Below are 12,279 nucleotides of genomic sequence, written 5' to 3'. Positions count from 1 at the left end.
GATTCCAGCATGACAGACCCGAGCCTGCTTGTCCCACATCTGAGGCCAGGGGAGACGCCCAGTGGTGACGGGTGCGACAGTGAAGGGCCAGGAGGCAGCCCCAGTCTGGGAGGATCCCCACATTATCCAAAGCAGTGAACACCTGCCACCTCCCTCATTTGCTTGGCTCTGTTTCTGGTTTACTAGTGAGGGCTTGGTGGTGCTCCTTATACTGACAGTGACCAAAGCTCTACCCCATCTTTGTCTTTCTCACCCAAGACTCCCAGGTCCATCAAACTCCTCCCACCTGTCTTCTCTTCACCTGTTAATAAACTGACAACATAAAGATATAAACTTGTTTCACTCACTGTACCTTCCTATATAAACATATGAACTGTTGACAAAACCATCAGTAAGAAAGCACATCTAATTCAGCTTGAATGAAGCCACAGTGAGAAGTAACCCTATCCATCTGAACTCATTTGCAACTCCTGTGTCAGAAACTGGCCTTGTTACAGATCAAGGAAAGCAGACATCCAAAATGTCTTAGGAAAGTGACACAAGAACCCGGCCAAAGAAAGCCATGTATATTCAGCCTCTCTTGAGCCATATACGAGGATGACTTACTAGTACTAGAGATAATGCCTTGTCTGTTTGCTTGGCAGCCAAGAACCTAAAAATGCACCAGAAGAGTGACACTCCCCCATTTTATGCACCCCAGGAGCTGTACACATATAGCAACAACTCTCATAATATTTGCAAAACCTCAGTCAGGGACTGGGGATAGTGCTCCCAGGAGATAAAGGACCCCTTGCCCTTGTACAGTGTTCTTGTACAGTGAAGGAAGCCCCAGTGTTATATGTATTGAACAACATTAGACATCTTTCTGCATTCATCTTATTGTACATAATATTCTCTGTAAACTTAATCCTATTCTCTACTTCTCTGTACTCAAGAAAGAAACTGTGGGGGGAGACAAGCAAATGCCTATCTCTTCAGAGTGTGTCACATGCATCCATACAACATTCCTGAGAAATAGGCAGGCTGCACTTTATTTATAACTAGCAACCAAGCGTGTTGTATAAACAACGGTCTCTAGAAAACTTGGTGCTCTGGCGGCATGCTCGGCCTGTCATGTCTGAGGCACATCCATGCCAATTTTAATGATCTTTTTGTTCTGAACCAATGTATCCTGCTGTAACTTGATGCCATTTTACCAATGCCATAACTATTTCTTCCACAGGCTTTCACAGGTGTTTATTTAACGAACTGCAACAGCTTCCAGTGTTTCTGACCTTGTATGCTACTCCCTCTCAGACCTGTCTTGTTTTCTAGTGACTCAACTTGATATTACAAATATGTGAAACATTCTCACACAAGGAGAGCGCTGAAATCTTGTTTATGATTGGGAGGGGGGGGAAGAGCAGACTTGAATGTTAAAAGAGAAGTCTCTCTCACGTGATGTCATTCATGTCAACTTTTACTCTTGCTGCTTAGATGCTTACCTTGCTTCTGAGTAGTCCTATGGACATATATATGGAAATGATCTGATTTTTGAATAAAAATCATTTAACCAAGAACCTGTGTCTTGCTGCAATGGTCCAGGGATCTGTCTGCCATATCCTGTCATCCATAGCCTGACATGGCCCTCCCTGCTCAGGCTCCTGCTGCCACTCAGCCAGTGTCTGTGGCTCGGAGGGGGACGGCATGGCATGGCTGGCTGTTCCCTCAGCCGTTGCCACCCCGGGGTGTCCTGCACTATTCCTAGCACTGTGTAGGCCGGCAGCTGAGGCCCCAGAGGGAGCAGCGTGGTTCTGCTGGCCGCTCTGGCAGCTGCTTGAGCTGGTGCGTCTCCTCCCTGCTCCCAGGCTGGTAGTCGAGGCCCAGGAGAGACTGGCATGGTCCTGCTGGCTGCTCTGGCGCTGGCCCATGCTCAGGTGTCTTCCCTGTGTCCTGGCTGAGTCCATGGGTGCGGATTCCATCTCTGGGCTTTTGCAGCCAGTTAAGTCCGTTGCCGATTACTCACTTTTTATCCCCGCGAGTGCAACTGCGTGGGGATAAAAAGTGAGTCATCAGTAACACGGTTTTCCTTTTATATCTTAGGATATGCACCTTAAGATGTTATTCTGCCTCCTAAGAAGCCTTCAAGCTCCTGAATGCTGTGCGTTGTTGAAGTTTTCTTGTTAATGGAATACTGAATGCTGTTTTAAGGTTTTAGCATTTTGTAAGCTGGAGAGATGGCACAGAAATTTTCTAAGCAAACAAAATCTAACAAAAATTTTCAGTGTTTACTTACATAGCCATAATGGCCTTTCCTTGAACAGTTGTAACAGTAGACTGGAGCAGAATGTTCTGAAAAAGAACTGGCCTTCTTGAGTGGTCCTGGTCTGGTCTGGAACAGGAAAAAAATGGCAACAATTAAGTCAAGGAAGATTCCAAATAGAAGGAAGTATAATTAAAATAAACTAAACAGGCACATGCCTCACATTCTAATTGATAGTAGTATAATTAAATCTATCATACAGATTAACAGCTCAAACCTGAGAGGTGGTGGTGGACAGTGGTCAGGGAGTGGAAAAAGGGTTACACTGTCATAAATTAGACTTACAAGAGTCTTACCCCCCCCCCCCCAAACCTCCAGCACCACTGCTGTGGGCCTCTTCACTTTTTGCAGTTCAATAAAATGTGCATTGAAAAAAACGTACCTGTCTGTCTGTTTGCTTGCCTGTGAATGACATTGGTCCCCCCCCCACCTAGGCATGTCTTTTCACACCTCCAAAGAGGCTCCAAAAGCCTCTGTGCTTGGTGTCGCTGTGCTGCCAGAAAGAGCAGGTGTCCAGTGGCACCTTGGGGCCACCGTCCAGCTTCCCTGCCCCCTTCCCCCACTCAATGTAACTGTAGGCAGTGTGGGGGGCACCACTCTCAGTCTCTGATGGACAGAACCACTGGCATCTGATAAGCCAGGCAGATGACTGCTGCATGCAAGGGGGGGCAGGTTGCTGATGGGAAGCAGGGGATGTGGAGTGACATCTTGGGATCCCTGGGGTTCCTCCCCCCATGAGGACAGACCATCGTTCCCCTCGCTGTTTGTGGAGGCAGGTATGGACTTGGGGAATCTGGTGTGGGGGATGGACGATGGCCCCTGGAGCAGTTTCCTTGGTCCCACAGGCCGTCATTCCACTCTGGGGGGCATCATCCCAGGACTGCAGCATGGCTCTCGAATCCAACTTGTGTTCTCCTTGCATCATTGTGATGCAGTGATGTGTTCAAATGGAGCTGCCGCAAGTCGGTGGGCGTTTGTTGCTCCCATCACATCCAGTGGACCTTCCACCCTTTCCTGTGGTTTCCAATGAGCATTCCTGTCACTCGTGACAGAACCCACCCCCACCTGCCTCTAAGGAGCTGCCTCATTGGGACCTGGTGGCTGATCCTGAGTGCAGCAGGCTGTGAGTGTGGCCCTCGCTGGGTCCTGCCACCTTTCTGGGCTCACTTTTCCAGGAGGGGGTCATGTTCCTTGGGGCACGGCAGCAGTCAAGGTGGAATTTGCGAGTGGTATTTCTGTCACCAGCCTGCTCCTTGTGGGGAACGGGGGTTGGATGAGCAGGTGGGCAAGTGCCTTGTCTGCACTATCAGTGTCCCACCCCCTGGGGCAGGGCTCCTCTCAAGGCAGGCACCTCTGTTGGGGTGCGGCAAGCCTGATCTTGGGGATTTGTCCAGCCATTCTCTGTGGGGCAAGGGCGTGGCAGCTGAGGACAGTAAACATGGCTCAGGACCGGCTACACGTTCCCCTGCCACTCATGGTGCTGTCAACTGCTGGTCGATCCTGGCAGTGTTGCCTCGGCAGTGATGGTGCATTCACTCCTGACTGCGCCTTGCCAGGCTTGGCAGGCTGGTCCAGCTCTCCCCTTAATGTCCTTAGGAAGCGGACGAGTGGTGCTGCATTTACATTGATGTGCGGCTGCCAGGGCTGGATAGGGCCTTTGGATTGGGCTGCCCGAGTAGATAGCCTCAATTGATTAACTGGTAATATTTGCACAAGTTTGCATGTTAGCAAAAGTTCTAAAGGAAAAGCATACTTCGATTTTTAGATGTACACAAGCAGGAATCTGCAAGGGCTTGTGAAGGCATCTCATTTCCCCCTCCCATTTTTTCCTCTTTCCATTCCCTGAAAACTCCATAGTCTCTCCGCTTTTCCTGCCTCCTCTCCTCCTCTCCCACCGTTATCCCCCCACCCTAGTCTTCAGTTTTCCCTCCTCCCCTACCCCATCAGCATCTACCTGGGAAAACTATGGCCCCAGGTGCACAGTACTGATCTCTGAGCCTAGTTGTAGCGGGAAACCTGCAAGGACTTGCAGGGGGTACTTCATTTTCCTGTGTATCACCTTCCTACATGATCTCTTCTTCCCCCTCTTCCTAACAACTCTCATATTCTCACCCTTTTCTTTCTTCTCTCCTTTCCACCCACATATCTTTCATTTGACTCCCTATCATCAGTGATATTTATTATTTATTTACTTCATTTATACCCCATCTTTCTCCACAATAGGGACCCAAAGCAGATTACACCATTCTCCTCTTCTCCATTTTATCTTCAGAACAATCCTGTGAGCAGGGGTGGACTGAGACTGAAAAATCCTGGAACAGACCCCCTCCCCCAACCCATCCTGGCCCTGCTCCACAAAAAAGCAAGGGAGAGAGGAAGAGGCAGCCAGCCTGCCCAACTGGCTGGGTGCTGCTTTCCCAGCCTACCACGGGGCTTGCGTGAGCTGGTCACCGCTTCCCATGCTTCGGGTGGCGGGAGGGGGGTGCTGCTGCTTCCCCCACCATGGGCAGTGTCCGGGTGAGTCAGGAGCTTCCTCTCTCACTTCATTTGAGTGGGCCAGGTGCTCCTTTCCTGGTTTTGTACAGAGCTCAGATGGGCTGGGGGCCACCTCCTTCACCTCACAGGTGCTTGGGTTCACTGAGCTGGGATTTGCTTCTCTCACCTGGGCTTGGGCAGGCTGAGTGCCACAGCTTCCCCTGCCTTGGGAAGGGCTCAGCAGTTTGGGTAACACTTTCCCCACCCTGCCTTGTGCAGGGCTCAGGCTGGCTGAGCTTCCCCCTTCTGTCACAACACTGGCCTAGCTCAGGTGTGGGGGGAAAGGCCATCAGCCTGGGAAGCCTGAACTGTGTGTTTCTGAAAGAAAATATTCATTCGGGGCAAAGCAGGCAACCTGTGTGGAAGCCTGAAAGGACCCTCATTCTAGTTCAGTCAGGCAACCCGTGTGAAGTCTGAACTGTGTGTTTCTGAGAAAACATTCATTCTGTCTAAGTCAGGCAAACTGTGTGCGCCCCTGAGAGAGAAAGTATGCGTATATCTGAGCAAGAGATTAATCTCTCTAAATCAGGTAAGCTGTGTGGAAAGGCCTGAATGAATCTCAGTCTGTGTGGAGTTTATTCTGTTAAAGAAGACCTCTGTGGAAAATTACTTTGTGTAACTGAATCTATGGGGAAAAATTTAAGAACAGATAACCATCTTTGAACCCACCAAGCTTAAGAAACAGTGTGAAACTAATGTTTCATGTAATAATAAAGGTTTATTTTGGTTTTTTTGTTCACCCGAGAGTATATGTGATTTCTATATATCCCAGTCTTATCCTGAGGGCCACACAGTCCCACAAAGAAGCCTAATGCTTGGACACAATATTCAGGGGGAAATTAAATAGTTTGGAATTGAATTCCTGGTGGCAGCATTACCTACCCAGAGGGTGAAATACAAGAGAGTTTTAAGGCACCAAATCGAACGACATGTTAGAAAGGTAGTTGTGACACTGTCCCTTCCTGTGAAGAAATTATGCTGAGAGTGTGTAACTGACCCAAGGTCACCCAGTGAGTTTCTACAGCAGAATAGTCTGAAACTCTTATCACCACCCTCTACTGGCTTTTGTGATGTGGCTGCTGTTGAACAGCAGCAAGCAGCCAGGCCTGGTTGAGTTCTGTAAGTTGGGTAGTACTACGTTGCCTAGTGTTTGCTGCCAAGCCTGGCTCCAATGAGTTATCCCTTAAAGGCCAAAGCAGTCTGGGAAAGTCCTTTCTCCATACCAAGCTTGGTATGCTGGCAGAACTGTTGTGATTGCCTAGCAATGGACAATGAGGCCATTTCTTAAAGCTACAGACACTCATTTTGGGTTTTTTTAAACCCACTTTTTAAAATATTTCAGATTTTTCTGCAAATCTTTTGTATTTTTTCAGGATTGTAGAATGATCTGTCTTGTCTATTTATGGCTCCAATCTCTGGATTTAAGTATCATCAGATCTGGCCAGGCTGAGAATTAGATATATTGATTTGTTGCAGCACGACCACCTTCGAAAAGACATTCCCTCCTGTGTATGAGAAGAAATGCCTCTAAGGTGGTGACTGTTTTTCCAGAGGAAGTTCTGAGCTCTGGAGAAGCTTAGTCATATTTGGATTTCTTTTTCCTACCAATCTAATGAAAATGAAAAATTAGTCTTAAAATTTGAGATTTAAAACCAACAAATTATAACTCTGCATTGTATTGCTAATCTGAGCATCACTCAACTTCTAACTATGGGTGTACATGACATTAATTTGCTGGCTTTAGTTAATATCATTTGTAAATAAATTAGACATCAACAAGTTACTGTGCCCATCATCTATTAGCAAAGGAATACCTTTGTTGAGCAACTGATCCAAGGAATATAAATTTAATTACAGTAGAAGTTACTGTGTATTTCTTTGGCTCTGAAAGTTCTTCATCAAATTTCTTCAAAACACCGAGTAACCAATTTTATTGTCATATTTCATCTGCTAAATGGAACATGAAATTGTAGCTGTATGGCCTAAGAAATGTTTACTTACAAATTATTCTCTAGTAATGTTAACTGAAGTTTTTAAAGGCTTGTACAACAGTTTTTTCCTCAAAAAGGTTTCTACTTAGAAGTAAACCTCACTAAATTTAATGGTATGTAACCTTGCCAGACTACTATGGTGTTGTACTGACTGTACTAAAGCCTTCATTCGTATACTATAACATACCTAACTCTGATGGAACACACGTTTTATATGCTATTGTGAGCTCTCTGGAGATAGCGTGGGTGAACAAAATAGGGCAAGTGCCAGGAAGGATTTTAAGCAGATACATGAATTTGATTCCCTCTGTTCTCTCTTCTCTTTGCAGCACTTTTATGGGACAGGCTAAGGTCCAGGGGTAGAGCCAGCAACTTTGCAAGCAGAAGGCCCACGTTCAAACACTGACATCTCCTGTTTAAAAAGTCAATGGAGCTTGAGACCTTGGAGAAGTGCTATCAGTACGAACAGCAATCATATTGAAGTGATTGGACGAGTGGTATAAAGCAGTTTGAGTTACAGACAGAACAACGTAGTGTGTTTTCTTTACGGGCTACAAATGAGCATAGATGTGTGAGCAGGTAGGCTAGCTAACCCTGCTTGTTCAAGGGGGGTGGGGGAGGGTCAGTTTGTTCAATTCCCTCCGATTGCTGCAGCCCCCTGTCCGCTACATGGAAGGTTATGCAGAATGGATCCACCCCACCCCCCGCAGAGGCTTTATAGGGGAAGCAAGAAGCTGCTGGGAGACAGGTAAAGCACAGAAGACCTGCATCCAGGAATGCCTTCCATCTGTGGAAGTTTGGATCCAACTGCATTCTGCTTTAGATCTTCTCAATTGTATGAATGGATAAAGAGATGACTAAATAGTATGATCAACTGAAAACACTTCTGACTAGACATGGGCACGATCTGAATTACGATTTCAAAAAAACCCCAATTTTGGCGTCTGCGCCATCGTGACTCAGCTAATCGGTTCTGTCCATGGCAACCGATCCAGCAGTCAGGGGTTTGCTTGTTCGGGACTTGATCGGATATATCGGTTTCTGTTCGGAATTGCAGACACTTTTGCACCACTAATTTATTCCCGGGGCAATGGAGCTAAGGGAATGAGCTGTGTTTGCCCTCCTTCTGTCGCCCTCGAAACACGAATGGAAGCCCAGCTTTCCTTGATTAGCAGGCTTCCTTCCAACCACAGAGCAGCAACCCAGGGGAGGGAGGGGGAAGGGGGTGTTCTGAAGCCATGGGCACAAAAGAAAGGCAAAAGGCAGCGCGGGAGGCTGGGAGGCCGCCCGCGCCGTTCGTCTTTCCCCAGGACAAGGGGCGTGTGGGCAAGCCAGCTGCCCCTTGTCCTGGGGAAAGGCAAAAGGCAGTGCGGGTGGCTGGGAGGCTGCCTGCGCCTTTCGTCTTTCCCCAGGACAAGGGGCGTGTGGGCAAGCCAGCCGCCCCTTGTCCTGGGGAAAGGCAAAAGGCAGTGCGGGTGGCTGGGAGGCTGCCTGCGCCGTTCGCCTTTCCCCAGGACAAGGGGCACACGGGCAAGCCAGCCGCCCCTTGTCTTGTGGGGCAGGTGAACGGTGCGGGCAGCCACCGAGCCACTCGCGCTGCCGCCAGCTCAGCAGCGCACCGGGACAGCCGGCTTGCTGCATGGGCGGGGGGCGGGGGGTAAACCAGGAGCGCGCGCACACACGCAAGAGCCTGACTATGGTTGTCCTGGGCGCTGGCAACCGTAGATCCGGCCCTGGGAATGTCCCCTCCCTGAGGGGAGATGGCTCATTGCCGAGTTAAAAACTTTCTCCCCCCTCTACTCTAAGTATGTGTGTGTGTGTGTGAATGTCCCCTCCCTCCCTGAAGGGAGGCAGCTCATTGCTGCCTCCCCCTGCCTGCCGGGCCTGGCGGCCGCTGCCACCAACCACCGTTCCTATATCACTGGAAATAGCGGGGCGCCCTCCCGCTTTGGCCTTCCCGAGTCCGGACCGGAAACAGGACTTGATCGGTTAGAATCGGTGGCCTGGGTTCGGCAGCGGCCCAGATCCATGAACAGCTTAATCGGGTTTTTTTTGGATCGTGCCCATCTCTACTTCTGACTAACATTATCTTACTCTCAAACTATAGGAGGTGTGGCAAGAAAACTATTTCATTTAGGGCATGATTGTACATAAGCATCTGGAAGTAGAAACAATGGTAACCTGCTTTTGTGTTTTACAAATCTCACAAAAATCCTTAAGGCGGTTCTGGATGTATGAAGAATGTGTGTTCATGTGACATCACAAGCTATTTGCAAGGCGCTTTCCTTTTGTTTACGTAGCAGAAAAGGTCAGATTTAAAGAGACAAATTAAACAGAATACCTGCTATTCAGATTAACTATGCATATCTCCCTACAGCTGTCCAAAATGCAAAAGGCACAGAGCAGGAGGGGAGAGATGGAGTGGGGAGGGGGAAGAGATGCAGTGTGTCAAGCTCACTATATTCTCATTATTTCAGGTTTTAAAAAGCATTTAAGGTTTGTGATCCAATTGGTACAAAATGAAGTATTCATGATAGTAGCTCCTCTGTGTTATAGGATTTTTTGTTACAAACATTTAAATAATCTATATTTTGTAGGGTGATATCTTGAAGATTACTCCACTATCAATATATAGAAGTAATAACCCGGTAGATAGCATTACCTATGAAAGGTCCATCCCATCTGCTATTCTTGCTGAAAGCTTTTCATGCACCAGTAAACTCAGTAAATATCAGAAGATAAAGCATAAGCCTACCACGCCACGGATTTACTCCTAATGTCTCCTCAAAGTGCAGCCCCGATGCAACGATTACAAATGATTTTCTTCTAATGTCATTTTACATAACCCTTTTTTCTGCATGAGTAGTTAGTGCGGAATGAGTGAATGAATGAATGAATGCCATTAAAACAGTTAATCATTATCTGGGACACTGGCCTTCCTCCCTCCTCTACCAGGAATCTCCATGACAAAGGCCAAGAGATCAAACTGCCAGAGCTGCCTCCCTGGTCTATTTCTGACAGTAATTTTTTATGCAAATGGCGCTGCTGGGCAGCTCCCTCGGTGACCTTGAGATGCCCTTATCTGAAGCTGACTTTGATCCAATGAGGTCTTGCTTTTATGAAGCTCATTACTTCTGAAGATACGCATCTGACTTAAATTTAACTAATTAAAAGGAATGGCCTATTCACATTTTTTCTAATGATATCTTTTGACTACACATGCTGACAAGGAAAAACACTAATTTTTCCCCCATATTTGAGCTGGGAAAAAATTATTTGACAATATGTTTTCTTTCAAAACTCAAATCAGATTTGGCATGCTGCTCTTATATAGGATTCCCTGTAGTTTCCCATCCAGGTTCCTGATCAAATCTATATCAGCTAAGCTTCGAGCGCTCCCACACTATTCACAGGAACCACACTGTTCGTTTCTTTTTTTAAAAAAAATGCAAAGATCTGCTATATACGATGTAATTTAACATGCACAGTAAGACATTTATCAGAATCTAGAGTGCTTCTTTTGAGGTTTCCATCAGTCCAACATATCACACTTCAGAGAGACGAGTCCTTGGCTTTTCTCCTCCCTTCTTAGAACACTATCCTCCTATGTCACATTGCAGACTACTTTTGGAATCTAAGCACAGATCAGATTGGTGAGGAGAGCGGCTGTTTGGAACAAAACGACAAGTCAAATGGCCCACTGGACACGAGAAGTCAGCAACAGACTCCTCTTGACTGTGGCTGCACACCTTGTAAAACATACATTCAGCATCTCAGGTAGATAAAATGTTAAGGAGTGATGGGCTTATAATTTGCTACTAGAAGATGCTTGTATGGTCTTTTATTGTTTAAAGTTATTATTAGCTGTAAAATCGATGTTTTACTTTAGACCCTGAGAAAGCACCATCACAAATCAAGTCTCATATGATCCATCAAACCAATCCCTAATGACATGATTTTGACAGCAGAATAAAACATGAAAAGTTGGAATTGTTTACTAATACCCTCAGATCCACTGAATCTGAGGTTACTGTCTTGTGACAGCAATAAATTTTCATCAGCTATCATTCTGTCTGGTTAAGGCTGTTTCATGCGTAGACCAAAATGTGGTTGTTGCCCTAGACCAAAATATATTAGAGTAATTCCAAATCTTGAAAAACTGGGGGGGTTTCTGCACTGGAATTTTAACTCTGGGCTAACGCTCATTTGAGACATAAAAATTGCGTCTGACCTGTACTTTCTTTACAGAATAATCTTGAAATCTGTTTAGTGGTATGAACATATGGAAATCTGTCTCTAGAGAAAGAAATTCCTCCAATTTACTGTAAATATGGACTGAAATCTGGTAAATAAGCTATAGTGACAGTCACTTGCAAGCAGAGCCCGCCCCTGGAGACGAGAGGAAGGAAGACAAGAAAGGATATCCAAAGGAGGCCTTAAAAACCGCAGATTCCTGTTCTCATATCCTTACCCTGAAGATTCAGGCAGAGTAAAATGTTTTTGCACTACCCCCCCCGCCCCCCCCAAGGAAAAATGAACTTTACTTAGAGAAAGTAATTTTACAAGAAGACCAAAAGGAAATTTCTAAGGTTTACAAAGTGTTGTTAAAATGGTATACTGAAGATGAGACAGTCAAAGTGCAAATGGTGAAGTGGGCTATAAACTTTAACAAAGAAATAACAATGGAGGCGTGGGAATACTTGTGGAAACATACATTGAAAATCACGACATGTACCAATATTAAAGAGAATATTTACAAAATGATTTACCGTTGGTATCTGACGCCAAAGAAGATTGCGCTAGGGAACTCGAATATGTCTAATAAATGCTGGAAATGTAAAAAACATGAGGGATCAATGTATCACATGTGGTGGACTTGCGAGGTAGCTAGGCAGTACTGGGGGGAAATAATAAGAGTAATGAGTGAGATTTTACAATTTCAAGTTAATAAGAACCCAGAACTCCTGCTACTGAACTTGGGAATGGAAGACATCCCAGCACAACATAGGACATTGATATTCTATATGACGGCAGCAGCCAGACTTTTGTATGCGCAGAAGTGGAAAGTACAAGAAGTGCCAACTACTGAGGACTGGATTTACAAATTGCTGTACATGGCGGAGATGGACAAAATGACAAGAAAACTGAGAGACCTTGATCCAGGGCAGTTTAACACGGACTGGGGAAAGCTGAAACAATATCTGGTGAAAAAATGGGAGGTGGGAGGAGAACTGTGGCAGTTTGAAAATTATTGAGGTACACAGGAGGAGAGAAGTGACTATACTGAGGGGGTGGAGAGTTAATGGAAAAATTCTAAGCAACTTTATATGATTTTTAAGTATTATATTAAGTAGCAATAGCGTTGATACTATGAGAATTATTGGGATAGAAATTAACTAATCTATATTTTTTGGAAAGATAACCGTATAACATAGAGTGAATATATACATA

The 12,279-nt window shown here is 45.9% G+C and overlaps 1 protein-coding gene across 1 annotated transcript in view; it reads right to left on the bottom strand.

Moving 5' to 3' along the window:
• ZCCHC7 (zinc finger CCHC-type containing 7) overlaps positions 1 to 12,279 on the bottom strand; it is a 292,686-nt gene that overhangs the window by 16,273 nt on the left and 264,134 nt on the right. Inside the window, exon 7 of the mRNA XM_054987272.1 lies at positions 2,276 to 2,371. Coding sequence (XP_054843247.1) covers positions 2,276 to 2,371 — 96 coding nt within the window. The remainder of the gene's footprint in view (positions 1 to 2,275; positions 2,372 to 12,279) is intronic.

The sequence above is a fragment of the Eublepharis macularius genome, chromosome 8 (genome assembly GCF_028583425.1).
Source record: "Eublepharis macularius isolate TG4126 chromosome 8, MPM_Emac_v1.0, whole genome shotgun sequence".
NCBI lineage: Eukaryota > Metazoa > Chordata > Lepidosauria > Squamata > Eublepharidae > Eublepharis > Eublepharis macularius.
This window is presented reverse-complemented; position numbering and strand designations above follow the sequence as displayed.